Source organism: Symphalangus syndactylus, chromosome 14, assembly GCF_028878055.3.
Source record: "Symphalangus syndactylus isolate Jambi chromosome 14, NHGRI_mSymSyn1-v2.1_pri, whole genome shotgun sequence".
NCBI classification, from domain to species: domain Eukaryota; kingdom Metazoa; phylum Chordata; class Mammalia; order Primates; family Hylobatidae; genus Symphalangus; species Symphalangus syndactylus.
Window position 1 is genome coordinate 61,834,019 of NC_072436.2, and position 27,086 is coordinate 61,861,104.

Sequence of the window (27,086 nt, forward strand, 5' to 3'; positions counted from 1 at the left end):
GCCCCTGCTGTGTGGCCCAGCATGAAGCTGGGAGCTAGGGCCCAATGATGGGCTCATGCCCAGTGCTACAAACATCCACAGGGCAAAGAGAAAGGAGGGCCAAGGTGGACAGATGTGTTAAGTATCATGCTCAGAACGCCCCATGATGCTCTTGTTCACCTGGATCAGCTGTGAGCATCACCTATCTTCACGGCTGAGGGAGCTCAGCAAGGTCACTGAGGCAGGGTCTTGTCCTGATTGGCAAGGTCAGTGAGGGCCAGCTATTATGGTGCTGTGCCCTGCCAAGGCTGTGTGGTGGCACTACCCAGGCACAGCTCTCCTGGAAATACTCACACGGTCCTGTAGAAAAGCTGGGGCAGGGGACCGAGGCCCTTCCCAGATCTGATGGGCTGTTTCCCAGGGAGTGCTTCAGGCAGAGGGAACAGAGTGCCTGAAGGGCCGCAGGCAGATAGAGCCGGGACAGAAGGTGGAGGGTCTAACAGCCTCACTGGCTGGCGAGGGGTCAAGTCAGCTCACGCAATCACCTGCCACACGCAGGACTATTAAGGGTGCCTGCCTTTGAAAAGGCTCAGTCCTGCTGGGTGGGAGGGAGTGGGGACACTGGATGAAAGCAGACTCCACCAAGCCCACCGCACTCTTCCAGGTGACAATCGAGGAGGACTTCAACTAAGACCACAGCAGGGACAGTCCAAAGCTAGTCAGACACGTGCTCTATATTCTTTTGGTGGCAAGAAACATAAACTAAACTCACACTGGGGCAAAGCAAAAAGAGAATATGCCAGAGGGATTGTGGGGAAGTTCAAGAATGGAGAGGAGAGCCGGATGGCCGAAACCTAGGAGGGACCCAAGCGCTGGCTTCCCGGGTGCTCTCACATGCCTGGGTGCTCTCACACGTGGGCAGGCCCCAGAGCTCACATGCACAGTTTTGTCTTGTCTCTTCCCAGCTCTGATCAAATCCCAGGGAAGGCCGTGATCAGCCTTGAGTGGGGGGCCCAGCAAGGGTCACGGGTAATTCTACTGTGGCTAAGCAGGAGGGCCTGACAAGAAGCCCCCTGGACGCAGCAGGGTAAACCATCAGAACTGGGGGTGGAGGACTACTCTGTGGGGAGTCAGAAAGGAAACGGAGTGATGGGAGGAGAGGAGGCAGAGGGTGGTGTCATTGCTTCTTGCTTACCCTCCCCTGCAGCATATCCTATGTAAATGTTCAGTGCCCCGAAAATGTACATACAGTTTATGAAAAGCAGGACAGCCCAGCAGCCAAGAGAGTGGACTTGAGCTAGACTTCCAACTCCGGTAAGTTAGAACCTCTTTGTTTCTGACTTTCCTCTTATTTAGGATGCTTTTTATCTATCAAGCACGGTAGTAAGAGATTACCTACCTTAACTCATTCAGTCCCTGGGGATGTGACTGTGAGATTGAATGAGTTAAGGTAGGCAATCTCTTACCACAGTGTTTGATAAACAGCACTACAGCAGTGTCAATTGTCATTTTTGTATTTCTATTTATTAAAAATATTTTTTTTAGAGACAGGGTCTTACTCTGTTGCTCAGGCTGGAGTGCAGTGGCACAATTATAGTTCACTGCAGCCTAGAACTCCTGGGTTCCAGTGATCCTTCCACCTCAGCCTCCAGAGTAGGTGGGACCATAGATACTCACCACCATGGCTAGCTAATTTTTGTATTTTTGTAGAGATGGAGATTTTGCCATGTTGCCCAGGCTGGTGTCAAATTCCTGGGCTCAAGCGATCTTCCTGCCATGACTTCCCAAAATGCTGAGATTACAGGCATGAGCCACTGTGCCTGGCCATATTTCTGAACTACTTTGTAAAAATGTAGTTCTAGCCGGGCACCGTGGCTCATGCCTGTAATCCCAGCACTATGGGAAGCTGAGGCAGAAGGATCGCTTGGGCCCAGGAGTTTGAGACCAGCCTGGGCAACATAGGAATCTTGTCTCTACAAAAAATAAAAAATTAGCCAGGTGTGGTGGCGCATGCCTGTAGTCCCAGCTACTCAGGAGGCTAAGGTGGGAGGATCCCTTGAGCCTGGGAAGTCAAGTGAGCCATGATCACACCACTGTACTCCAGCCTGGGTGACAGAGCAAGACCTGTCTCAAAAAATAAAAATATAAAAATATGTGTAAATAATAATGTTCTAAAAACTGATGATGAAAACTGAAACATAGTTTTTTACCTTTTTTTTTTTTTTGATACAGGGTCTCGCTCCGCACCCAGGCTAGAATGCAGTAGTGTCATCATGGCACTCTGCAGCCTCAACCTCCCAGGCTCAAGTGAGCCTCCACCTCAGGCTTCCAAGTTGCCAGGACTACAGGCACACGCCACCATGCTTGGCTAACTTTTGTAGAGATGAGGTTTTACCATGTTGCCCAGGCTGGTCTACAACTCCTGAACTCAAGCGATCCTCCTGCCTGGGCCTCCAAAAGTGCTGAGATTATAGGCATGAGCCACTGCACCCGGCCACATGCTGGTTTAAAGAGGCACTCCTGTCCTCACCTGAGGCATAGTCTCCCTTAAGTGCTCACCAGCAGATCTGCACAGGATACCTTGGCCCCTGGCTGACCCTGACCTGACACCAGTGAGCCACTGACTTAGTTCCAGACTGAATCTTAGAGGCCCAGGTGATTATGTGGCACCCTAGCTCCTGGTTCATGGAAGGGAATGGCCTTTGCAGGCTAGTTCCATCTCTGGGAGCCATGTGGTGACGGGTCAATGCTGCAGGGTCGGAGGATCAGGGCTGCCATCTCCTCAGCTGGGAAGGAAATGTCAGAGGGGCAGGCGATGTGTACTGGTCTGAACAGGCCTGCCCTTAGAGAAGTGTCAAACTTCCTTAAAGCTAGATAGATTCAAAACATGGGAGGAGAAGAAACTCCTTCAGCACCAGGGGTCCTGAGAGGTCTGAGAGAAGGCTCCCTGACGTCTGTTTCATGGTGTGAAGCCTCCGTGTGCTCCACAGCTTCTTGTTCAGCTGCCCACACAGCATTTGCTCATCCCCCAGGCGCCTCTCCGTACACCCAACAGTCTTCGGGAAAGAGGTGCTAAGTAGACTCAATCTAGACACACCATCTTCTTTGAAGGAGATGAGGTTGGTGTGTTAACTGGCTCATCCTGACAAAGGGCAAAAGCCCAGAGAGAGCACCCACCCTGGGTAGTGAGGCCTGGTCCCAGCACCCCAACCCCGCCTCCCTGGTGCGCTTCTCAGCAGAGCAGCAGAGCCCCCACAGGAATGAGGGGGGTGGTGGCTGCACTCCAAGCCAGATGCCAGCATTCCTGAGGCTAGAACTGCTCATCCGGTTTATAAATCATTTCCAAAGGCTAGGAACCTTGGGCCCTGCTGGCTTCCTCACCCCATTTTGTCTTGTCCTGACCCATACATAGGACATTTGTAAGGTGCCACCAAACGGTGCAGACACAGAACCCTTCAAAGGTGGGAGTCCCGCTGGAGTCTAAACAGCTTTGGGGAGATGACTGCCTCAATTCTGTTTGAGTTTTGCTTCCTAGCAAAGCTAAAAAGAGAGGAAATGAAAGTTTGTGTAGGGAGTGACAGAAATGAAAACAACAGATTGGAAGGATTCCATTTTCATTTATTGAAAAGCTGATACTGGAATGTAGGAGGGTCCAAGGAAAACAACTCCAAGGTACCATACGTGAAGGGCTGCAGATGACTGTCCAGTGCCGCTGGCACGCCTGTCTGGAAATCAACAGACCTGTGCACAGCCCTGTGGCTAAAGCTGGAGGAAGCAGATATCCAGAACGTTCTGTTCCTTTAGTCAGTGGTCCCACACTATTCTACAAGGACAAGCTCAAGAGGCTTAAGTATACAAAACAAGAGACAAGATAGGAGAAATACGGAAAACTGAAGACTCATTGCATAACTCCAAACCTTCTGTGTGGCTGACACGGCAGGCAGAGCCACTGAGGACAACATAGCTCTGCCTCCTCACAGAAGCAAGGCAACATCAGAACGTCCTTGGTGGCATCAACAGTGGCTGTACTTGACATGGCCAGTTAAGAATCTGCCCTACTTTATCTGGATGGAGGGACTCTTGTTCCCAAAAAGTTAAATGGGGCAGAATATAAGCAGTGACTGGAATCCAGGAAAGGCCTGACATCTTATGATACATAGACAGGTCTGGTGACCTCTGTGACATTTTCTGTTCCCTTCATAGTCTTGGTGTCAGGAAAGGAGATGCAGAATGAAGATGACAGCATGCTTCTCAAACATGCATGGATGGGAGCACTTGCGACTCAGAGCTCCATCTCTGCCAGCCCGCAAATGCTCTTCAAGGACTTTCACAAAACGCTTCTCTTTGAGCTCAAGAGAAGTGGCTGCTGACCACCCTATATATAGTAACTGAGTAAGGTCAGAGGACTGACGATGGCAAAGGGCCTGCAGACAGCTGTCCCTGCAAAGGTCTGGATATCCAATGACAGACACGGTGTTCACCCCTGGAGACCTCACCTAACATCCACAGTGGTGCACAAATGAATCCATACTCCCTAAAGCCTTCCCAGGCCACCCCTGGCCAACTGCAAGCCACTTCCACCACAAAGACCCATCTGCTTCTCTGTGTTCATGCAACACCCAACTGTTTATAAGTCCCTGTGGGACTGTGCTTCTCCCACCTCTGGGCCTGTCTGGAATGTTCTGTCTACCAGCCCACCTATTCCTTTTACCTGGCCATCTCCCCTGCTGAAGCTTTGAGACTGTGAGTTCTAGAGACAGAGAGATGTGGGTTTGACTCTAGGTTTTGTACTTTCTGGCTGGAAGTCCTAGTCATTCCTTCTCTGAATCTTAGCTGTGAGATGTCAGTGAGATAATGCATGTAAAAATGCTTAGCACAAGTCAGCACATATACATGTGCCTTGTTGCCACCAGGCTGGTTTGAGAGCATATGTTACTGCAGTGGCAATACATTGAGATAAGTCCTTGCCTTTCTCCTTACAACAGTCGACTGTGACCTCCTTGAAGGAAGGGACCCTGTCTTTCATCTGTTTGTTCTAGAACCTGACCCAGAGCCTCCCACTTTAGCAGGTGCTCCATCAGCTCCAGCTGAGCTATCACCAACCAGAAGATGTAGCAGCGGGTGGGGTCACCACAATTCAGGGAACTCCTCAGCTTTCTTCCACGGAACTCAGAGTAAGCGTGGATGGCAGATGGTATGGTGTGTGCATGTGCAATGTGCCAACTCAATATATGTGTGTGGCAGGAAAACAATGGAGCCCTGTAACTCAGAGGCTTCCAGAAATGGCAGAAGGGGGAACCCAGGTTTTGACACTCCAGGCCAGGGTCCCGGTACACCATTCCTGAGACTTAGAAGCTCATGGTGTTCACTGAGTTGGAATGGACCTAGATTGGAGACCCTGGAACAGCTGAGGCACCATTTATCCTGTCTTTGACCTTGCCTAGACCATGCTGAGGGGACAGCTGGGGGCCTGGCCTGGGATGGCAAGGCCCAGAGAAAGCGTGCACCAAAGCTGTGAACCGCAAGTCCTGGCTGAATCTAGGAAAGGACATGTTTCATTTGGTCCTCATAGAGGTAAAAGCACGTTTTAAGTTAGCTGTCCATATTTGGAAATTGGGAGATTTCACATAAAATTCCTACCTCAGCAAGCAGCTGGGGCTGAGCAGGGCTGCCCTGTGAGGGGCAGGTATCCCATCCCACCCCACCCCACCCCACCCCACCCCACCCCACCCCACCCCACACCCAGGGCCAGGCTGCCTCTCTTACGCTTGCCTCCCACCCTGACACTGAGTCATTTCTCACTGTGCCTTGGCTCCTGCTTTTTCCACTTGGACCAAGGACAGTGCCATCCGGCCCACTTCCATTATCTGGCCTTCTGCTGCCACTTCGGGCATTTGCACTGGCGGTCCCTGTGCAGCTGGGCCACTCCTCATCCCTGGCTGACTTACCCCCGCCCCCTGGCAGCACTGCCTCCAGGACCCACCTTTGCCCAGCCCTGAGGTGGCGCCTGTGATCACCACCACAGCATTCCGCAGGTAGGCCTTCCCGCGCACCCACTGCAGCAGCCGGAAGAGGCCGAAGACGCCCAGGCAGCCGAACAGCAGGGGCAGGATGGCTGTGGAGGTGATGAAGTCCATGGCCTTCACCTTCGGCAGACTCTTCCTGGAAGAACCAAAACCAAACACACCAGTGACAAAGTAGCAGAGCTCAGGGGACTTTCCTAGGCTCTTCCTCTCACCTGATATGAATCCCAGATCTCCCTCTGTGGACTCCAGCTCTAAGCCCTAGCAAGTATTGACCCAGGCCCTGCACCCTTGGCCGACTGTTCAGCATTGTAGAACTTTCTTCCTCTCAGTACTGACATGAGCGGACAGAAAAGCCACAGGCCTCATGCTGCCCCTCAGGGAACAAGCGGAGATTGCCATTCAGCCTAGGACGTAGTCACCCACAGTGTTACAGGAAGAGGTGGCGTGTCAGGACTCACCTGCCTCTCCTTCGGAAACCTATGTTGGCCTTACCTCAAGTAACGCCTGTTTTCATTTTCAATCCCTGAATACTTGTGAAACTAGAAAGGGGTTTTTTGAGGAAAGAAAAAAGGAAGTCGTACCAATTCTTATCCTCTTCAGAGCAGACACTCAGAGGATGGACGTTTCTGGGTGGAGCAGCCCCTAGATTGTTACAGTGAGGGCCACAGATGGACTTCTGACCACAGGCCTCACAGACACCCAAAGGGGATTCAGTGCAGGGCCCTGCCCCAAGCACCAGCATGGGCTCCGGCCGGTGAGCGTGTTGCCCCGCTGTGCCTGTGGCATGTTCCTGCCCAGCATTCCCCAGTGAGCCATGAAATCTGGAGGCTGTATGAGTGTCTGTGCAACAGTGTGCAGTTGATTCTTGGGAAATGTGTGTTTTTCCCACCTGCCCTTATTTCCCCTGAACCTCCCCCATTCCTCCACATTCACCTGTCCCCCTGTGCCCAAAGCAGGAGCTAAGGGGGGACACAGGATTAAAGGAAGGCTGAGGAGGAGCTGGTGAGCACCATGTGCTGTCGCTGGGAAGCAATGCCCTGGAAGGCCACTTGACGAGCGAGCCAGAGTCTATGAGACAAAAGGCCCCCCACAGTCCACCTCCAGGGCTGTGGTTGACGAGCACAGAATCCTTCTCAGGAAGGAAGAGGCTGGAATCCAAGAAGAGAGTTCTGGCAAACCAGACTGTAGCTCTACATTATTCATCAGCTTGGAGCAATGATGTAAAACCCTCACCCACCTACTTAATATCCCATCTCAAGCCCACATATTAAAAAAAAAAATTCTGCTTCCTTTCCTAAGAGGACATCAACTCTGGATGCCAGAGTGAAGCCAGGAACACTGTGGACTCCCAACATGCATCCATTTATGCACCAAGTCGCTTTGATCCTGAAGTTCGTGTTCAGGGTGGCTGTTCTGATCTATGCTAAATTGCCCCCTACAAGAGGATTCTACTGCAACGGAACTGTCAACTCAACTAGTTTAGCATTTACTTTTTCACCTGCTTTTCCAGATACACCTGAATTCTTAACCACCATAAAAAACAGCCAAATTCTTGGACTGTAAAAATGATAGTTTCCCACCAACCGCCACTTAATCCACCTCTGAAAACACCTCAGCTACTATCTGCTGTGTGGATAAAGCTCCCTCTTGCCCTACACTATGCCAAGCCTCCGCTGGATGAACTGGGGATTAAGGTGGTATCTAAAGCACCAAGCTTTTCACCCAGGCACTACTGGTACCATCCCTGCCCCAAGAGGAAGCTCTGGCCAGGCGTTCTTGCCTGCAGGCTATGCTGGGTCCCAAGGACCCTTCGTGTGGAATCTGAGAAGTGCTCAGGAAAGGTGTAGAGTAGGCACCGAGGCCTGCGCCACTCCAGGGTTCTGTGGGTGCTGTCTGGAGTCCTGAATGGGACCAAGATCCTGAAAACAGGGAATGTGGGAGGGTTTCCTAGGGGAAGGAGGGATAAACAGTGGGAGGCAGGAATGGTTGCCAGTTTGTCGATATAGCTTTACCAGAAAATTATAGCAATTGACAAAAGGCAAGGGAAGGCTCCAGGTAAGGACAGCTTAAAACTTGCATGTAATAAGCTGGTTGAGGGGTGGGGGCTTGGGAAGAGTTCAACCCGGCTGGATGGCTATTTGGTAAAAGCTTTTTTCTCACTGCAATCCCAGGTCTTTGTACCAGGTAGGTCTCAGGGTAGGACCACCCTGCCTTGTCCAGAATGGCCCAGGGCCCAGCCACTGCCCAGGATGAGCTTGAGGTGTGAAAGGGGTGGAGGCCTCAGCTCAGGGAAGGATAGTAGGGCTCAGCCTCTGGGGCCGGGACCCAGAGCCCCACTGGGCGTGTTGGGTGGAAACCCCTCTGAACACTCCTCCATGGGCCCCTGGAGGCCAGTGACTGTGAAGTCCACCCCATTTCAAATCGACAACCTGGGGCTGAGGCAGAATGCCACCAAGGTCATGGGGGTCAAGAGCCAAGTATGCAGCCTGTCACTTCCCAAAACTCAGAGACCACCTGAAAAACACTAACTGCAGCACAACAGCGGCAGTGCAGGGGTCATGAGGATGAACCCTCAAGCCAGCCCGGCTTGGGTGACACCCTGGCCCAGTCACTTGGCAGCCTGGCAAAGGGGCCTCACTGCCCTGGGCCTCAGTGTCCTCGCCTCTGAGCTGAAGTTGTGAGAGGACCTCCCTCCTGGGTTTGTTATTAGGTTGGATGAATTCATCTGTGTACACAGAGGGAACACAGCTGCCACCAGCATCATCATGACCACGACTAACTCAAAGTTCCTGGATCAGGACCTCACCTCCCAGCAATCAGACTCCCCAGACTATCCGAAGGGGCCCCTGGCTTGTGAACAGTGGTTCTTTCCAAATAAAGGAAGCTCATTAAATGTATTAAGTGTCCAATGTTGTTTAACTTCTATATTTTCATAAACCCTTCAGTTTAATCAAATTAACAAATAGGAAAAAACTCCACAATATTGGCAGAAGTCAGGCTCTCATATCCCAAGTTTTGTGTTAGAAAATGTGGTTATCAAGGCCAGCAAAGCAGGAGAGAGCAGACAGGTACTAAAATGTCCCTCAACCCCGTTTTCACACCCAGGGAGGAGCAGGATGAAAATAAACCAGCCCAGCAAGGCTCCCCAGTGGAAGATGATTAAAGCTCCCAACAAATTGCACTTTCATGCAAACTAATTAAAACTCAAGCCAGCAATCTATGACATGAAGAAAAGAGAGAGAACTACACACCGTCTTGTACACTTCTGGGATTCCTTGAGCACCTGACACAACATCACAAGCCAGCCTTGGTCTCCTGGCCCTGGAGACCAGTTTGCCTGAGGCAAACATGGCGCCGGGTGAATGGGATCCATCCTTGGCCCGGGCCGCTTTCTGTGGGGAGAGCGCACATCTGCATTCAGTCTGGTAGGTTGCTATCAAATCAGAATGCAAAGTAAATTAAAAGCCAGTGCCAAGGCCAAACACAGTGCCTCGTGCCTGTAATTCCAGCACTTTGGGAGGCTGAGGTAGGGGGGTCACTTGAGCCCGGGAATTCAAGACCAGCCCGGGCAACACGGTGAAATCCCGTCTCTACAAAAAACACAAAAACTAACCAGGTATGGTAGTGCATGTCTGTAGTCCCAGCTTCTTGGGAGGCTGAGGTGGGAGGATTGCTTGAGCCTAGGAAGTTGAGGCTGCAGTGAGCCAAGATTGCACCACTGTACTCCAGCCTGGGTGACAGAGTGAGACCTTGTCTCAAAAACAAACAAAAAACAAAATCCAGTGCCAACTCTCCCCTGCTAACAAAGAATGACCATGGTGGGAAAAGACACCCCAGAGTGAGCCATTTATCTGAGAATCAGGTTCAATTCCAGCATAACTTTCCTGACCAGATGAAGTTGTTCATATTGATAATCCCGACTCTTTCCAGAGTTTTTCAAATTCTGAAAGCCCTCCTAACTGTTCTTCCACTCTGCAGGGCATGTGGCCACACTGCTGGGCCTTCTTGGGTTCTTAGAGACAGCTGTGCCAACACTTTCCTAGCTTGTCTGTGGAAGTCAGGATGACCATGAGAGCTAGCCACGGAAAGCCCCACCACCTTGCTGTGGCGTCCAGGGCTTTCTACCAGCTAAAAGGACAGCTTCACAGTGGAAGAAAGGAACAGTGTTCTAGCTGGCCACATTTCCAGATTAGGAAATAAATCTACATAAAGCAAGGTCAAAGGGAGGCCTGTTTTCTTTGAAAATGGCATACAAGAAGGATTTATATATATGTATAAGCTTAAATATATATATATAATATATATATATAATATATATATATATATATATTTTTTTTTGAGACGGAGTCTTGCTCTGTCACCCAGGCTGGAGTGCAGTGGCGCGATCTCGGCTCACTGCAAGCTCCGCCTCCCGGGTTCACGCCATTCTCCTGCCTCAGCCTCCCGAGTAGCTGGGACTACAGGCGCCCGCCACTACGCCCGGCTAATTTTTTGTATTTTTAGTAGAAATGGGGTTTCACCGCGTTAGCCAGGATGGTCTCGATCTCCTGACCTTGTGATCTGCCCGCCTCGGCCTCCCAAAGTGCTGGGATTACAGGCGTGAGCCACCGCGCCCGGCCTAAACTTTAATGTATTTATCAATCATGCATTTTATACCAAAATCCTTATTAACTGTTAGTTTCAGATATATAGCCAGATCATGGACTGAGAAGGCAAGACTGATGGTATAAAAAGGGACTGGGAAAAAATATCTGGCTCACGATTTTCAGCATTTGGAGATCAGCTTGTAGAAAGAAGGGACAGTCTGTCCAGCACCACTGTGAACCATGGCGGAAACCAGGACAGAGACATGGGGAGAGAGAGTGAAGCCAGAAAAAGAAGGTGAGAGCCCTTCAAAGAGAAACCATAGTGCACACGGCATCTGGAAGCAGAGGGCACCACCTACACATGGAATGTGTGCAGTCACAGTCACACTCTTAATCCTTGGGCAAGAGACCTGAAACATGGTCTCACACTGATGATGAGACTCACGAACTGGCATGAGGAAGGGAGAGAGCTCAGGGGCTCACATATTAATGCTGTCTGCTTATATTTTCATCCCTTGCCAGATCCATGAGCTCTAGACCCAGGTTAAAAGAGTGCAAAGGTAGCAAAGTCCCTCTAAGAGTGAGTGTTCCTTGGGCCCGGGCAGCCAGAGTTCAGGGCTTCTCCCTGTGATTCTGTTGCTCCTTTACTTTCTGCTGAACCCACCACTAACTCCCTCACATCTGTTTATGCAGCTCATCCACCCTTTAAAGGGCTTCTGGAACCTCAAATTAGACATGAGACTATCACCAAGAAATCAACTCTGAGCACAAATGTCACCCTTTATGTCATCCATTCCATTCCTTCTACTTTGGCCAAAATTCTCCATTGCATTTCACAGACGGAATCCGTTCCTAAGATTCCTTTCTCTCAAGCACTTCTTTTTTTAAAGAACTGTTAATAAAAGTAGGTTGTTGGAATCTACTCAGAAATCACGCATAGAAATTAAACTACTAACAGTGACATCTGAGAATCAAAGGAGGGGATCTCAAAACCCACCAAAGTTTTTTTTAAAAAGAACAATTTCAGGTCTGTAAGAAGGATTAGCCATGAAATGATTTGCCATGTTACACACAAGAAAATCGGGCTAAAGGGCAGAGAGGAGTTCCAACTGGAAGGAAAGACACTGAAATCACACGGCAAGGAGTGGCTTAGTATTGCTAAAGAAGTTAGGATCCTGCTCCCACAAACCTACACCTACTCTTTTATTTTATAACCAATGGCCAGTTCTAATCAGCTGCTCTATTTAAGGTGACATAAACTATGGGTCATGCTTATGACCCATATCTTGAAATATATCTGAAAGCTTCTGTCATTTTCAGAAAGTAAAGGCAGGGTCAAACTGCTTTTTCTTTTTTTCTTTCTTTGGTCTCAAATGTCTGAGAAGCCACATTAAGGCCGCCTTCGACTGGAAAAAAAAAAAAAGAACAATATCCTACCTCAGATGGCAGCTACCTTGCCAGTGGCGGGTCCTGGCGCCAGTGTCTTCTCTGGTCTTTTGACCTGGGCCAGAGGACACCTTCAGGTCAGCAAGCCCTCCCTGGAATGCCTGAACAAGCCACGGCAGAGTGGCCTGTGGGGTGTATTTTCAGAAGCCAGCCTTCAGCTCCCTGGTTTAAAAGAGTACAGGCTGGCTTTAGTAAAAATAAAACCTGAAGGAAGGCTGGAGACTTCAGACCAGGCTCCTGAGCTTTCAATCCTGGGAAGAGCAGCCACACTGAAGTGAGCTCTGCTCTCCAGTAAGACGCCGAGCACATGCTTCCCAGCAATCCTGTGTGGTGGGGGTGGGGGGGAAAGGTGCCAAAGCCCAGCCCCGGGTCCTGTAATATGGCACAGGAGTGCAGTGACAGCAAACAGGAGGCAGAGCCCGTGCCAAGTCTGCCTGTTCATTGTGGCCTAAAGCCCTCCTTATCAATTATAGCACTTACTATGGCTACCTAGGAACTTGTACACACACAATTTTGGTTTTTAATGTGTTTTGTTTTGTTTTGTTTTGTTTTTTTGGAGATGGAGTCTTGCTCTGTTGCCCAGGCTGGAAAGCAGTGCCACGATCTTCGCTCACTGCAACCTCCACCTCCCGGGTTCAAGTAATTCTTCTGCCTCAGCCTCCCGCATAGCTGGGACTACAGGCACACGCCACCATGCCTGGCTAATTTTTGTATTTTTAGTAGAGACGGGGTTTCACCATGTTGGCCAGGCTGGTCTCGAACTCCTGACCTCGTGATCTGCCCGCCTCAGCCTCCCAAAATGCTGGGATTACAGGCATGAGCCACCACGTCTGGCCTTAACGTGCTTCTTAAAGTGAATTTAGATCAGGCACAGTGACTCACACCTGTAATCTCACCATTTTAGGAGGCCAGGGTGGGTGGACTGCTTGAGCTCACAAGTTTGGGACCAGTCTGGGCAACACAGCGAAACCCCGTCTTTACCAAAAATTAAAAATTAGCCAGATGTGGTGGCACGCGCCTGTAGTCCCAGCTACTTGGGAGGCTGAAGTGGGAGGACAGCTTGAACGCAGGAGGTGGAGATGGTGCCATTGCATTCCAGCCTGGGTGACAGAGTGAGACCCTGTCCCCCAAAAAAAGAAAAAAAAAGTGAATATAGTGTTACCAGAAGACACTGGAAAAATGTCACTCTCTTTCCTAGAAAACACACCAGAGGCCCAGGCCCCCCGCACCCACCCCTGACAGAAACTGGACAAGGCACCGACTGTGGTGGTGAAGAAGAGAAAGCATCAAGTCAGCACGGGGCAGGGGGACAAGACCACCATGCTGCATACTTGCTGTGCAACACAGGCAGATTCATTCACTACTCGAAACTAAGCACACTCACATCAGAATGGGGATGATCGCTCCAATAGGAAAATGCATAGGAAAGCACTTTGTAAATATGAAAATCTTGAACAACTGTGCTGTTGAATCATAAACTGACTGAAAAAAGGCAATTCCCAGAGAGGATTTCAGAAACGTTCCAAGCAATAGCAGCCAAACTGGCAGCTTTAAGGGCTCGTCATGTTTGAGTATGTTTGGTAGAAAAACCAACCTTATTCCTCTACACCCACACCAGGGATCACCTCAGATCCTGGATGTCGTGCACTCATCCACTCAACTATACTTCTCAAGTGCCCTCTGGTACCAGGCACTGGGCTAGGGCTGGGGTGGAGGGCAATGAACGAAGGAGAAAAACTGTCTGACCTCATGGAGGCAGCCCCTATGGAAGACTGACAATACACAAAGAAACACAAAAATTAAATAATTGTGATAATGAAAGAAACAATCAATATGAAACAACACAGAGTAGTGGGCTGTCCAAAGTACAAGCCTTGCCTGAAGACTTCATTCAAAGTCAAAACAATTCAAACTGCTGTGCTGGCCGAACACCGCACCTGGCAGAGGCCACTGCTGGTTTGTGACTCCTATATCAGATTATTGTCTTTGAAAATTACATATAACAACAACAACACAGACAAGATGCCAACATAAATATGAGGTCAGAAATCTAGGAGTTCAGAAATCTAGTTTAAAAGGAGATGCTAGAGCATCAACTAGAGTATCTAAGAGGAACTATCTACAGGCATCAGTTTCAGAAACTTAATTAAGCAAGGCTGGCCCAGTGGCTCATGCCTGTAATCCCAGCTATTCAGGAGGCTGAGACGGGAGGACTGCTTGAGCCCAGGAGTTTGAGACCAGCCTGGGCAACAGAGTGAGACCCCGTCTGTATAAAAAAAGTGAAAAAAGTAGCCAGGTGTGGTGGCATGCACCTGTAGTCCCAGCTACTCAGGAGGCTGAGGTGGGAGGATTGCCTGAGCCCAGGAGTTTGAGGTTATAGTGAGCTATGATGATGCCACTGCACTCCAGCCTAGGAGACAGAATGAGACTCCGTCTCAAAAAAAAAAAAAAAAAAAAGCACAACAATTGACAATATCTGTACTCAAGATGGAGCAGCATAGCCATGTGCGGTGGCTCATGCCTGTAATTTCAGCCCTTTAGGAGGCCAAGACGGGAGGATCACTTGAGCTCAGGAGCTTGAGACCAGCCTGGGCAACATGGTAAAACCCCGTCTCTAGCAAAAATACAAAAATTAGCAGGGCGTAGTGGCGCATGTCTGTGGTCCTAGCTACTTGGAAGGCTGAAGTGGGAGGATCACTTGAGACCCAGAAGTAGAGGCTGCAGTGAGCTGTGATCACGCCCTAAGGATGTGGAGCTTGGATATCAGTGAATCAACAAGACCCAGCCCCTGATGCCACCATGTGCGTGGACTAAGGCAGTGAGGAGAACAATCAGTAACAAACATTTAATTACCATGTGGCAAGGGCTACGAGGAGGCCACCTGATGCAATTTTAAGCACTAGGTAATCTGGTCATTTATATTGCTTTTCCATCCACTAAAATGCCTTGTAACATTTCATGGGATTTTCTTCATGGGGGCATTGACGTGGGGACAGAAAAGACCTCATTACTAACACTTCACTGCAAGCAGACTCTGGGAGATTTGTAGCATGAATAGAAACACAACAAAAGCAGTTTTACTTTCTGATATGCTTTTTAAAGGGAACTCAATTCACTGAAATAGAGTGGTCAGCACAAAGACTCAAGAAGTAAAATACACAGAACTGACAAAAACTCCAGAAGTAAATGTCCCCCTAGTGTCGTGACAATGTACCAAAGCCATTTCTAATTTAACTTGATTATTTAGATTATACCTGTGTTTTTTGTTTTTTGTTTTTTTTTGAGACAGTCTCGCTCTGTCACCCAGGCTGTAGTGCAGTGGCGTGATCTCGGTTCACTGCAACCTCTGCCTCCTGGGTTCAAGCGATTCTCCTGCCTCAGCTTTCTGAGTAGCTGGGATTACAAGTGCCCGCCACCACAACCAGCTAATTTTTGTGTTTTTAATAGAGATGGGGTTTCTCCATGCTGGCCAGGCTGGTCTCGAAGTCCAGATCTCAGGTGATCCACCCGCCTCAGCCTCCCAAAGTGCTGAGATTACAGGTGTGGGCCACTGTGCTCGGCCTAAACCTGTATTTTAAATGGTACCAAGGATGTTCAAGAAATATTAAATAATAATTTTAAGAGCCTTCAGTATAGAAAACACTCTCAATGCTAAATACTTTTTGATAAGTAGAAAGCAAAAGAAAAATTGGGTCTCTAGAAGTTTGTTCTTGCCTGCTGTCCTCTTTGATAACTCTTATCCAGTCTTCAAGTCCTGCTTGGGCACCATCTCCTCCCTGAAACCTTTCAAGCCACCCAGCAACCCTGCCCTCCATACCTGGAGAGGGTTAATCACTTCCTTTTCAGTGTAGCCTCCATGGCATCTCACAAAACATCACAATGATTTCCCTTTACTGCCATGTGCCTCCCAGGACGGCAGTTCTCTGAGGGTCTGGCCTTTTATTCTGACTCCCACACCATCTATGTGGTGAGAACTTCATAAGTGTTTGTTGAATAAGATTGTATCATGGAAATAATCTAATCCAATACCATCAGATTACAGAAAAAAACAGAGCCCAGATGTGTTGTTTTATTTGCCTACACTCAGTATTAAACAGAAATCCTGAAGAACAAAAGTTCTCACAGTCCATTTTAACTACTCGCCAGTTGCCATAAGAAAAGCAAACATTCCTGCAGCTTTATCTCAGCAAAATATCACTAAAACAAATTGCGGCAAACAAATCACATCCTGGAGCAAAAGTATGTCATTCACTAGGGATTAAACATTAAATGTTGCTTAATTTCATGTAGTCTCATGGTTGAAATCATAATACTTTGAATTCTAACAAATTCCTGTCTTGGTTTCCTCACAGAGTTAGATAAATCATCATGTCTCTGTTCGCTCCCTTTCTCTCAGACAAATGTGCCTTACTGTAATTTATCTAGGATGATGGCTCACCCTAAATTCCAAGTTATTTTTAGAGCTGTGTGAAAAACATTTTTGTAAAATTTAACTAGAAAATGCCCTGTATTCTAAAGGAGGTTTTGAAAGTTTATATAACAACTCTCCTGAAAACGTTTAGTACACTGACTTTTAATGCCAGCAAACACAGAGGAGGAAGGGCACATGCTGGAAGGACTGACTGGGAAGGAAAGTGTCATGAGCTGAGAAGGCTGTGCCACTCCCAACATCTATGATTTCACTTAAAAATAGCCTAGCAGGTGCCCTATCACTTTCTTTTACCAAGCGTCCTAGCAAATATTTCCTGAGGACACGACTGTGTCTCTTTCGGACAGTCATACAGTAAGTAATCAATCTATTTCACCCACTGTTCGATTTCCCACTTTCCTTCACAGATACATGTCTTCTCTTCTTATTTCTCTCACAAGGCCCTCCTCCTGGGGATTCAAGATGATGTCTGGAGTCATTTCCTTTTAGCCTAAAGGACTTCCTTTAATACAGCATTTCTTGAAGGACAAATCTACAATCTACCAATTATCTTAGTCTTTGTTTATATGGGAATGTCTTTATCTTACTTTCAATTTTGAAGGATAGGTTTAGATACAGAATTTCATGTATATTCTTTGAACATACTGTTCTACTGCCTCATAGCTGCCATTTTTTTATTAATAAAATTTCTAAGACAAACTAGGTTCACAGCAAAACCGAGCAGAAAGTAGAGTTCCCATACACCCCTGTGTCCACACAAGTACAGCCTCCCCCATTATCCACATCCCCCACCGGTGTTACACTGTTACAACCCATGCGCCTATGCTGTCACATCATTGTCACCCAGAGGGCAAAGTTTACATTAGTGCCCACTCTCAGTGCTATGCATTCTCTTGGTTTGGACAAATGTATACTGACATATATCTATAATTGTAGTTTCATACAGAATAGCTTCACTGCCCTAAAAATCTTCTGTGCTCCACCTATTCATCTCTCCCACCTCCCCAACCCATGAACCTTTAAATATCTCCACAGTTTTGCCTTTTCCAGAATGTCATATACTTGGAAACATATGGTACATGGCCTTTCCAGATTGACTACTTTCACTTAGTAATATACATTTCAGTTTCCTCCATGTCTTTTCATAGCTTCATAGCTCATTTTTTTTTTAGTACTGAACAATATTCAGTTGTCTGGATGTACCAGAGTTTATACATTCAAAGACATCTTGGTGGCTTCGAAGTTTCGGCAATTATGAATAAAGCTGCTATAAACATCTGTGTGCAGGTTTTTGAGTAGATACAGGTTTTCAATTTATCTGGGTAAATATCAAGGAGTGTGATTACTGCAGTGTATGGTAAGAGTACATTTCATTTTGTAAGAAACTACCAACTGTCTTCCAAAGTGGCTGTAGCATTTTGCATTCCCACTAGTAATGAATAAGAGTTTCTATTGCTCCACTTCCTTGCTAGCATTTGGTGATGTCAATGTTCTGGACTTTGGCCATCCTATTTAGTGTGTGGTGGTATCTCACTGTCATTTTAATTTGCATTTCTCTTATGAAATATGATGCAGAGCATCTTTTCGTATGCTTATTTGCCACTTGTATATTTTCTTCACTCAGGTCTCTTCAGATCTTTTGTCCATTTTTTTTATTGTGTTGTTCATTTTTAATTTTTTAAATTTTTTTGTTTTTCAGACAGAGTCTCACTTTGTCGCCCAGGCTAGAGTGCACTGGCGTGATCTTGGCTCATTGCAACCTCCGCCTCCCAGGCTCAAGTGATTCTCCTGTCTCAGCCTCCCGAGTGGCTATGATTACAGGCACACTGCCACTACCGCTCAGCTAATTTTTTTTGTTTTTGATGTGAAGTCTTGCTCTGTCACCCAGGCTGGAGTGCAGTGGCGTGATCTCGGCTCACTGCAACCTCCGCCTCCCGGCTTCAAGCAATTCTCCTGCCTCAGCCTTCCGAGTAGCTGGGATTACAGGCCCACACCACCATATCTGGCTAATTTTTGTATTTTTTTTTAATAGAGACGGGGTTTCACCATGTTGGCCCAGCTGGTCTCGAACTCATGACATTGTGATCTACCCACCTCGGCCTCCCAAAATGCTGGGAATACAGGCGTGAGCCACCATGCCCAGCCTAATTTTTATATTTTTAGTAGAGACAGGGTTTCACCATGTTGGCCAGGCTGGTCTTGAACTCCTGACCTCAAATGATCCACCACGTCAGCCTCCCAAAGTGCTGAGATTACAAGCATAAGCCACCATGCCTGGCCCTATTTCTCATTGATGAGTTTTAACAGTTCTTTGTATAAGTTAGATAATAGTCTTTTTTTTTTTTTTTTTTTTTGAGACAGGGTCTTGCTTTGTGGCCCAGGCTGGAGTGCAGTGCCTCACTGCCACCTCAACTTACTGGTCTCAAGGGATTCTCCTGCCTCAGCTTCCCAAGTAGCTGGGACTATAGGCACACACCACTGTGCCCAGCTAACTTTGAAAAAATTTTGCAGAGACAGGGTCTTGCCATCTTGCCCAGGCTGGTCTCAAACTCCTGAGCTCAGTGATCCTCTCATCTTGGTCTCCTAAAGTGCTGGGATTATAGACATGAGCCACCATTCCAACTGATAACAGTCCTTTAAAATGTGCCTTTTGAAAATATTGGCCGGGTGCGGTGGCTCACGCCTGTAATCCCAAAATTTTGGGAGGCTGAGACAGCAGGATCATGAGGTCAGGAGCTTGAGACCATCCTGACCAACACAGTGAAACCCCGTCTCTACTAAAAATACAAAAAAAAAAAAAAAAAAAAAAAAATTAGCCGGGCATGGTGGCGCATGCCTGTAATCCCAGCTACTCAGGAGGCTGAGGCAGGAGAATCACTTGAACCCAGGAGGCGGAGGTTGCAATGAGCCAAGATCACGCCACTGCACTCTAGCCTAGGCGACAGAGCGAGACTCTGTCTTTAAAAAAAAAAAAAAGAAAAAAAATATTTTCTACTAGTCTGTGGTTTGTCTTCTCATTCTCTTGAAATAGTCTTTCTCAGACTAGAAGTTTTTAATTTTAATGAAGTCCAGTTTATCAATTATTTCTTTCATGGATCATGCCCAAAAGTCACCACCATACCCGAGGTCATCAAATTTTCTCTTACATTATCTTCTAGCAGTTTCATAGTTTTGCATTTTACATTTAGGTCTATGATCTATTTTGAGTTAACTTCTGTGAAAGTTGTAAAGTCTGTGTTTAGATTCTTTTTTCTTTTTTTTTTTTTTGCATGCAGATAGTGTTTCAATACTATCTGCTGAAAAGACTATCTTTTCTCCATTGGCAAAGATCAGTTGGCTCTATTTATGTAAGTCTATTTCTGGGTTCTCTATTCTGTTCCATTGATCTACTTGTTGTTTCACCAATATCACTGTCCTGATTAATGTAGCTTTATACTAAGTCTTGGAGTCAGGTAGTGTCAGTCCTCTAACTTGTTTCTCCTACAATATTGAGTTGGTTATTCTTGGTCTTTTGCCTTTCCACATAAACTTTATAATCAGTTTGTCAATATCCATAAAATGACTTGCTGGGATTTGGATTGGGATTGCATTGACTCCATATATAAATTAGGAAGAAATTATATCTTGACATTACTGAGTTGTTCTATCTGTGAACATGGGATATCTATTTAGTTGATACATTTCATCACAGTTTTACAGTCTGTCTCATTAAAAAACTTGTTCATACTGTAATGTCTTTTTAATTTCAAATTCTACTTGTTCACCGCTGGTATACAGAAAAGTGATTCATGTTTATACATTAACCTTGTATCCTGCAACTTTGCTTAGTTTCTTGTTCTTTCGGATTTTTTACATAAATGATTGCCATCTGTGAACAAATACATTTTCATTTCTTCCTTCCCAGTCTCTACAATTTTTATTTCATTTTCTTGTCTTACTGCACTATATAGGACTTCCAGTATGATGTTAAAAAACAGTAATGATTCAATATGAGATTTGGGTGGGGAAAATTTTTTTTAAAGCAGTGGTGAGAGGGAACATCCTTGCCTTGTTCCTGATCTTAATGGGCAAGCTCTGAGTTCTTCACCATTAAGTATGATGTTGGCTGTAGTTTTTTTAAAGTATTTATCAAGTTGAGGGAGTTCCCCTCTACTCCAATTTGCTGAGAGTTTTAATCATGAATCAGAGATACATATTGTCAAATACTTTCTCTGCAGCTCCTGATACGGTCATGTGACTTTTTTTCCTCTTTAGTTTGTTGATGTGATGGATTATTATTTTTTTCAGACAGGGTCTCACTCCCAAAGTGCTGGGATTACAGGCGTGAGCCAGCGCACCTGGCCTCCCAGGCTGGTCTTGAACTCCCAAGTTTAAGTGATCCATTGGCCTCGGCCTCCCAAAGTACTGGGACTACAGGAATGAGCCACCACCCCCAGCCAGATTACATTAGTTTAGTTTTGTTTTGTTTTGAGATAGGGTCTCACTTTCTTGCCCAGACTGGAGTGTGGTGGTGTGATCACGACTCACTGCACCCTCAACTGCCCAGGCTCAAGCAGTTCTCCCACCTCAGCCTCCTAAGTAGCTGAGACCACAGGTGTACACTACCACACCTGGCTGATTTTATTTGTAGAGATGAGGTCTTGCTCTGTTGCCTAAGCTGGTCTTGAATTCCTGGGCTCAAGCAATTCTCCCATCTCAGCCCTCCCAACGTGCTGGGATTATAAGCATGAGCACTGTGCCTAGCCTGATTTGAATATTGAACCAGACTTACATATCTTGGATAAATCCCACTTGGTCATGGTCTTGGTCATTTTCATACACTATTGCATTCAATTTGCTAATATTTTGTTGAGGATATTTGCATCTATGTTCATGAGAGATATTGGTACATATTTTTATTTTCTTGTAATATCTTTGGTTTTGGTATTAGGGTAATGGAGGTCTCATAGACTGAGTTAGAAAGTATTCCCTCTGCTTCTGTCTCCTGGGAGAGATTGTAGAGAATTGGTATAATACTTTCTTAATTATTTGGTAGAATTCATCAGTGAATCCATCTGGGCTTGGTGCTTTCTGTTGGGAAAGTTATTATTATTGATTCCATTTCTCTAATAGATATAGGCCCATTCAGAGTGTCTATTCCTTATTGCATGAGTTTTGGCAGATTGTCTTTTCATGGAATTGGTCTATTTCATCTAGGTTATCAAGTAATGGGCACAGAGTTACACATAGCATTCTTTTTTTTTTTTTTTGAGACGGAGTCTTTCTCTGTCCCCCAGGCTGGAGTGCAGTGGCGCGATCTCGGCTCACCGCAACCTCCACCTCCTGGGTTCACGCCATTCTCCTGCCTCAGCCTCCCAAGTAGCTGGGACTACAGGCGCCCGCAAACACGCCCGGCTAATTTTTTGTATTTTTAGTAGAGACGGAGTTTCACCGTGTTAGCCAGGATGGTCTCGATCTCCTGACCTTGTGATCCGCCCGCCTCGGCCTCCCAAAGTGCTGGGATTACAGGCTTGAGCCACCGCGCCCGGCCTCTTTTTTTTTTTTTTTGATGGAATTTTGTTCTTGTCACCCTAGCTGGGGTGCAATGGCATGATCTCAGCTCACTGCAACCTCCACCTCCCAGGTTCAAGCGATTCTCCTGCCCCAGCCCCCCAAATAGCTGGGACGACAGGTGCATGCCACCATGTCTGACTAATTTTTGTATTTTCAGTAGAGACAGGGTTTCACCATGTTGGCCAGGCTAGTCTCGAACTCCTGACCTCAGGTGATCCGCCTGCCTTGGCCTCCCAAAGTGCTGGGATTACAAGCATGAGCCACCACGCCCGGCTTATTTTTTTATTATTATTATTTTTTGAGATGGAGTCTCACTCTGTTACCCAGGATAGAGTGCAGTGGTGTGATATTGGCTCATGCAACCTCCACCTCCCAGGTTCAAGTGATTCTCCTGCCTCAGCCTCCCAAGTAGCTGGGACTACAGGTGCACAACACCATGCCTGGCTAACTTTTGTATTTTTGTAGAGATGTGGTTTCACCATGTTGGCCAGGCTGGTCTCGATCTCCTGATCTTAGGTAATCCGCCTGCCTCGGCCTCCCAAAGTGCTAGGATTACAGGCATGAATCCCCAAGCCTGGCTACATTTATTATTCTTTTGATGTCCATGGGCTCTGTAGTGATGTCCTTGCTTTCATTTCTGATATTAGTCATTTGTGCCTTAGTTTTTTAGCTAACTTTCTTAGCCAGACTAGAGGCTTATTGATTTTATTTATTATCTTTTCAAATAACCAGCTTTTAGTTTTGTTGGTTTTCTCTACTGATTTCCTATTCTCAATTTCATTGATTTCTGCTCTAATTTTTATTTTCTTCTGCTTACTTTGGATTTAATTTTCTCTTCTTTTTCTAGTTGCCTAAAGTATAAATCTAGATTGTTGATTTTAGATCTTTCTTCTTTCCTAATATATACATTCAATACTATAAATTTCCAGGCCGGGCACGGGGGCTTACGCCTGTAATCCCAGCACTTTGGGAGGCCGAGGCAGGCGGATCACGAGGTCAGGAGATCGAGACCATCCTGGCTAACACGGTGAAACCCCATCTCTACTAAAAATACAAAAAATTAGCTGGGCGTAGTGGCGGGCGCCTGTAGTCCCAGCTACTTGGGAGGCTGAGGCAGGAGAATGGCGTGAACCTGGGAGGCGGAGCTTACAGTGAGCCAAGATTGTGCCACTGCACTCCAGCCTGGGCGACAAGAGCGAGACTCGGTCTCAAAAAAAAAAAAAAAAAAATACTATAAATTTCCCTCTAAGCACTGCTTTTGCTGCATTCTACAAATTTGGTAAGGTGTGTTTTCATTTTCTTTTACTTCAAAATATTTTCAGTTTTCTCTTGAGATTTCTGCTTTAACCCATGTGTTATTTACAAGTATGTTGTTTAATTACTGTTTGGGGGATTTCCAGTTATTTTTCTGTTACTGATTTCTAGTTCAATTCCATTGTGGTCTGGAAGCAGACAATGTATTTCTGTTCCTTTATATTTATTAAGGTGTGTTTTGTGGCCTAGAATGTGGTCTAAGTGAATGTTTCATTCACTTGGGAAGAATGTATAATCTGCTGTTGTTGGACAAAGTAGTTTATACATGTTAACTATATCCAACTGACCGCTGTTGAGTTGAACTATGTTCTTACTAATTTTCTGCATGCCAAATCTGTCTTTCTGATAAAGGAGCATTGAAGTCTCCAAATATAATAGTGGATTCATCTCTTTCTCCGTGCAGTTCCATCAGTTTTTGCCTCACATATTTTGATGCTCTATTATGTGTATATACATTAAAGATTATTATCTTATTGGAGGATTGATCTGTGGTCATAATGTAACGCTCTTTATCCCTGATAACTTTCCTTGCTCTGCAGTCTGCTCTATATAGAAATATAGCTACTCTCACTTTCTTTAATTAGTGTTAGTATGGTGGATCTTTCTTGATCTCTTTACGTTTAATCTATATGTGTCTTTATACTTAAAGTTGGTTTCTTGTAGACAACATATATTTGGGTCTTATTCTTTGATAAACTCTCACAATCTCTGCCTTTTAAATGATGTAACTGACAAAACCACTGACATTTAAAGTGATTATTGACATAGCTGGATTAATAGCTACCATATTTGCTAATTTTTTTTTTCATTTGTTACCCTTGTTCTTTGCTCCTTTTTTTGTCTTCCACAGTTCTTCTGCCCATTGTGGTTAACTGAGCATTTTATATGATTCTATTTTCTCTCCTTTCATAGCTTATCAACTATGCTTCTTTTTTAAAAAAAACTTTTTTTTAGTGGTTGCCCTAGAGTTTACAGTATACATTTCCAATGAATCCAAGTCCACTTTCAAATAACTCTATACCACTCCACAGGTATTGCAAGTATCATATAATAACAAAATACTCCTGATTCTTCCCTCTCTTCCCTTATACTGTTGCTGTCATTCATTTCACTTATAACTAAAAATACATAAACACATATTTATGTTCATTTATATACATAATGTATTGGTATATAAAAACACATAATAAAATACATTGTTGCTATTATTATTTTGAACAAACTTTTATCTGTTAGGTCAATTAGGAATAAGAAAAATAATGTTTTTCTTTTATCTTCACTTATTCTTTTTCCAATTTTGTTCTTTTATGTAGATCAGAGTTTCTGACTCATATCATTTTCTTTCTCTCTGAAAAACTTTTTACATTTCTTGCAAGGCAGGTCTACCAGCAACAAATTCCTCCAATTTCATTTATTTATTTTTGGTCTGAGAAAGTCTCTATTTCTCCTTTACTTTTGAAGGATAATTGTGCAGGGTACAGAATTCCAGGTTGGTGGGTTTTCTTTTTTCTCTCAATGCTTTAAATATTTCACACCATTCTCTTCTCATTTGCATAATTTCTGAGAAGTCAGATATAATTCTTTTTTTTCTTTTTTTTTTTTTTGGAGAGAGAGTTTGGCTCTTGTCTCCCAGGCTGGGGTGCAATGTCATGATCTCGGCTCACTGCAACCTCCACCTCCTGGATTCAAGTGATTCTCCTGCCTCAGCCTCCAGAGTAGCTGGGATTACAGGTGTGTGCCACCACACCCAGTTAATTTTTGTACTATTAGTAGAGACAGGGTTTCACCATGTTAGCCAGGCTGGTCTCAAACTCCTGATCTCAGGTGATCCACCCACCTCAGCCTCCCAAAGTGCTGGGATTTACAGGCATGAGCCACCGTGCCCAACCTAGATGTAATTCTTATCTTTCCTCCTCTGTAGGTAGTATTTTTCCTCTCTGGCTTTTTTCTAGATCTTTTTATCTTTTATTTTCTGTAGTTTGACTATGATATGTCTGTATAGTCTTTTTTCCCTTTATCCTGTGCTATGGTTTGAATCTTTTTGTCCCTTTCAAAATTCACGTTGAAACTCTATCCCCAATCCAACAGTATTAAGAGTTGTGACCTTTTGTAGGTGATTGAGTCATAAGTGCTCTGCCCTCATGAATGGGATTACATGCCCTTGCCCCTTTTTTTCACCCACTCTATCCCATCTGCCACATGAGGACACTTAGATGGCACCTTCTATAAGGAACAGGCCCTCACCAGACAGTGAACCTGCTAGTGCTTTGATCTTCTACTTCCTAGCCTCTGGAACTGTAAGAAACACATTTTTTTTTATAAATTACCCAGTCTACAGGACTAAGACATCCTGCTCGGTGTTCTCTGAGCTTCCTTGATCTGCGATTTGGTGTCTGAGATTAATTTTGGGGGAAATTCTCAATCATTATTCCTAAAATATTGCTTCTATTCCTTTCTCTCTTCTTTCCGGCATTCCAATTATGTGTATGTTACATCTTTTGTAGTTACCTCACATTTCTTGGATATTCTGTTTCTGTTTTTTTTTTTTTTTTTTTCAGTCTTTTTTCTCTTTGCTTTTAAGTTTTGGAAGTTTCTATTGTCATATCCTCAAAGCTCACAGATTCTCTCTGCCATATCCAGTCTACTGAGCCCATCAGAGGCATTCTTCATTTCTGTTATATTTTTGATTTCTAGCATTTTGTTTTTCTTCTTAGATTTTTCATCTTTCTGTTTACATTACACATCAGTTCTTGCATGTTGTCTACTTTTCCATTAAAGCCCTTAGCATATTAGTCATGATTTTTAAAAATTCTTGGTCTGATAAATCCAACATTCCTGCCGTATCAAACTGTGGTTCTGATGCTTCTTCAGTTTCTTCTGTGTATTTTCCCTTTTAGTATGCCATGTAATTTTTTTTATCAAAAGGTGGACAGGATGCACTAGGTAAAAAGAACTGCGGTAAGCAGGCCTTTAGTAATATAGTGGTAAGGTGCTGGAGGAAGGGGACGTGTTCTACAGTCCTATTATTAGGTTTCAGTTTTTTGGTGAGCCTGTGAACTATAAATTTCACCAGTGCCTCTCAGTTTTCCCCCTTTAGGTGGGACAGGGTGGCTAGAGAGGGCTGGAGTTGGGTATTAATTTTCCCCACATGAACGAATAGAGTGAGCTGAGGTTGAGTATTACCCTTCCCCAAAGTAAGTTAGGCTCTGGTAAAATAGTTTCTCCTGAGGGCAGGCATTGTTAAGATAAGCAGAATGCTCTCACATATTTCAAAGTGATGCTTTTTTTTCCCCTCTCTCTGCTGGAAGCACAAAGGGATTTCTCTCCAATATTCATTGTGAGGGGCTGGTAGAACTCTTGGAGGTAAAACTTACAGAAAGCATGAGCACCCCCCATGACTGGGTCCCACTGAAGTTTTTAACTCTCTGTGTTAAGCTGTTCTTGCATTGCTATAAAGAAACACCTGGGCTGGGTGTGGTGGTTCACACCTGTAATCCCAACAGTTTGGGAGGCCGAGGCAGGCATATTGCTTGAGTCCAGGAGTTCGACACTAGCCTGGGCAACGTGATGAAATCCTGTCTCTTCAAAAAGTACAAAAATAAGGCAGGTGTGGTGGCATGTGCCTGTAATCTCAGGTACTCAGGAGGCTGAGGCAGGAGGATCACTTGAGCCCAGGAGGCTGAGGCTACAGTGAGCTGAGATAAGGACAATACACTCTGGCCTGGGTGACACAGTGAGACCCTTTCTCAAAAA

At 45.5% G+C, this 27,086-nt stretch overlaps 1 protein-coding gene across 8 annotated transcripts in view; it reads right to left on the minus strand.

The window, feature by feature from the left end:
* The window catches only part of DHRS7B (dehydrogenase/reductase 7B), a 69,680-nt gene that overhangs the window by 15,536 nt on the left and 27,058 nt on the right, over positions 1-27,086 (minus strand). For 4 of the 8 annotated variants that reach the window (XM_063617801.1, XM_055242340.2, XM_055242339.2 and 1 more), the window contains exon 1: positions 5,963-6,143. In XM_063617801.1, coding sequence (XP_063473871.1) covers positions 5,963-6,116 — 154 coding nt within the window. In that variant the 5' untranslated portion in view covers positions 6,117-6,143. Of the gene's footprint in view, positions 1-5,962; positions 6,144-6,497; positions 6,512-27,086 lie in introns of those variants that run through there. The other 4 variants (XM_055242337.2, XM_063617799.1, XM_055242341.1 and 1 more) reach the window with 2 other exon arrangements.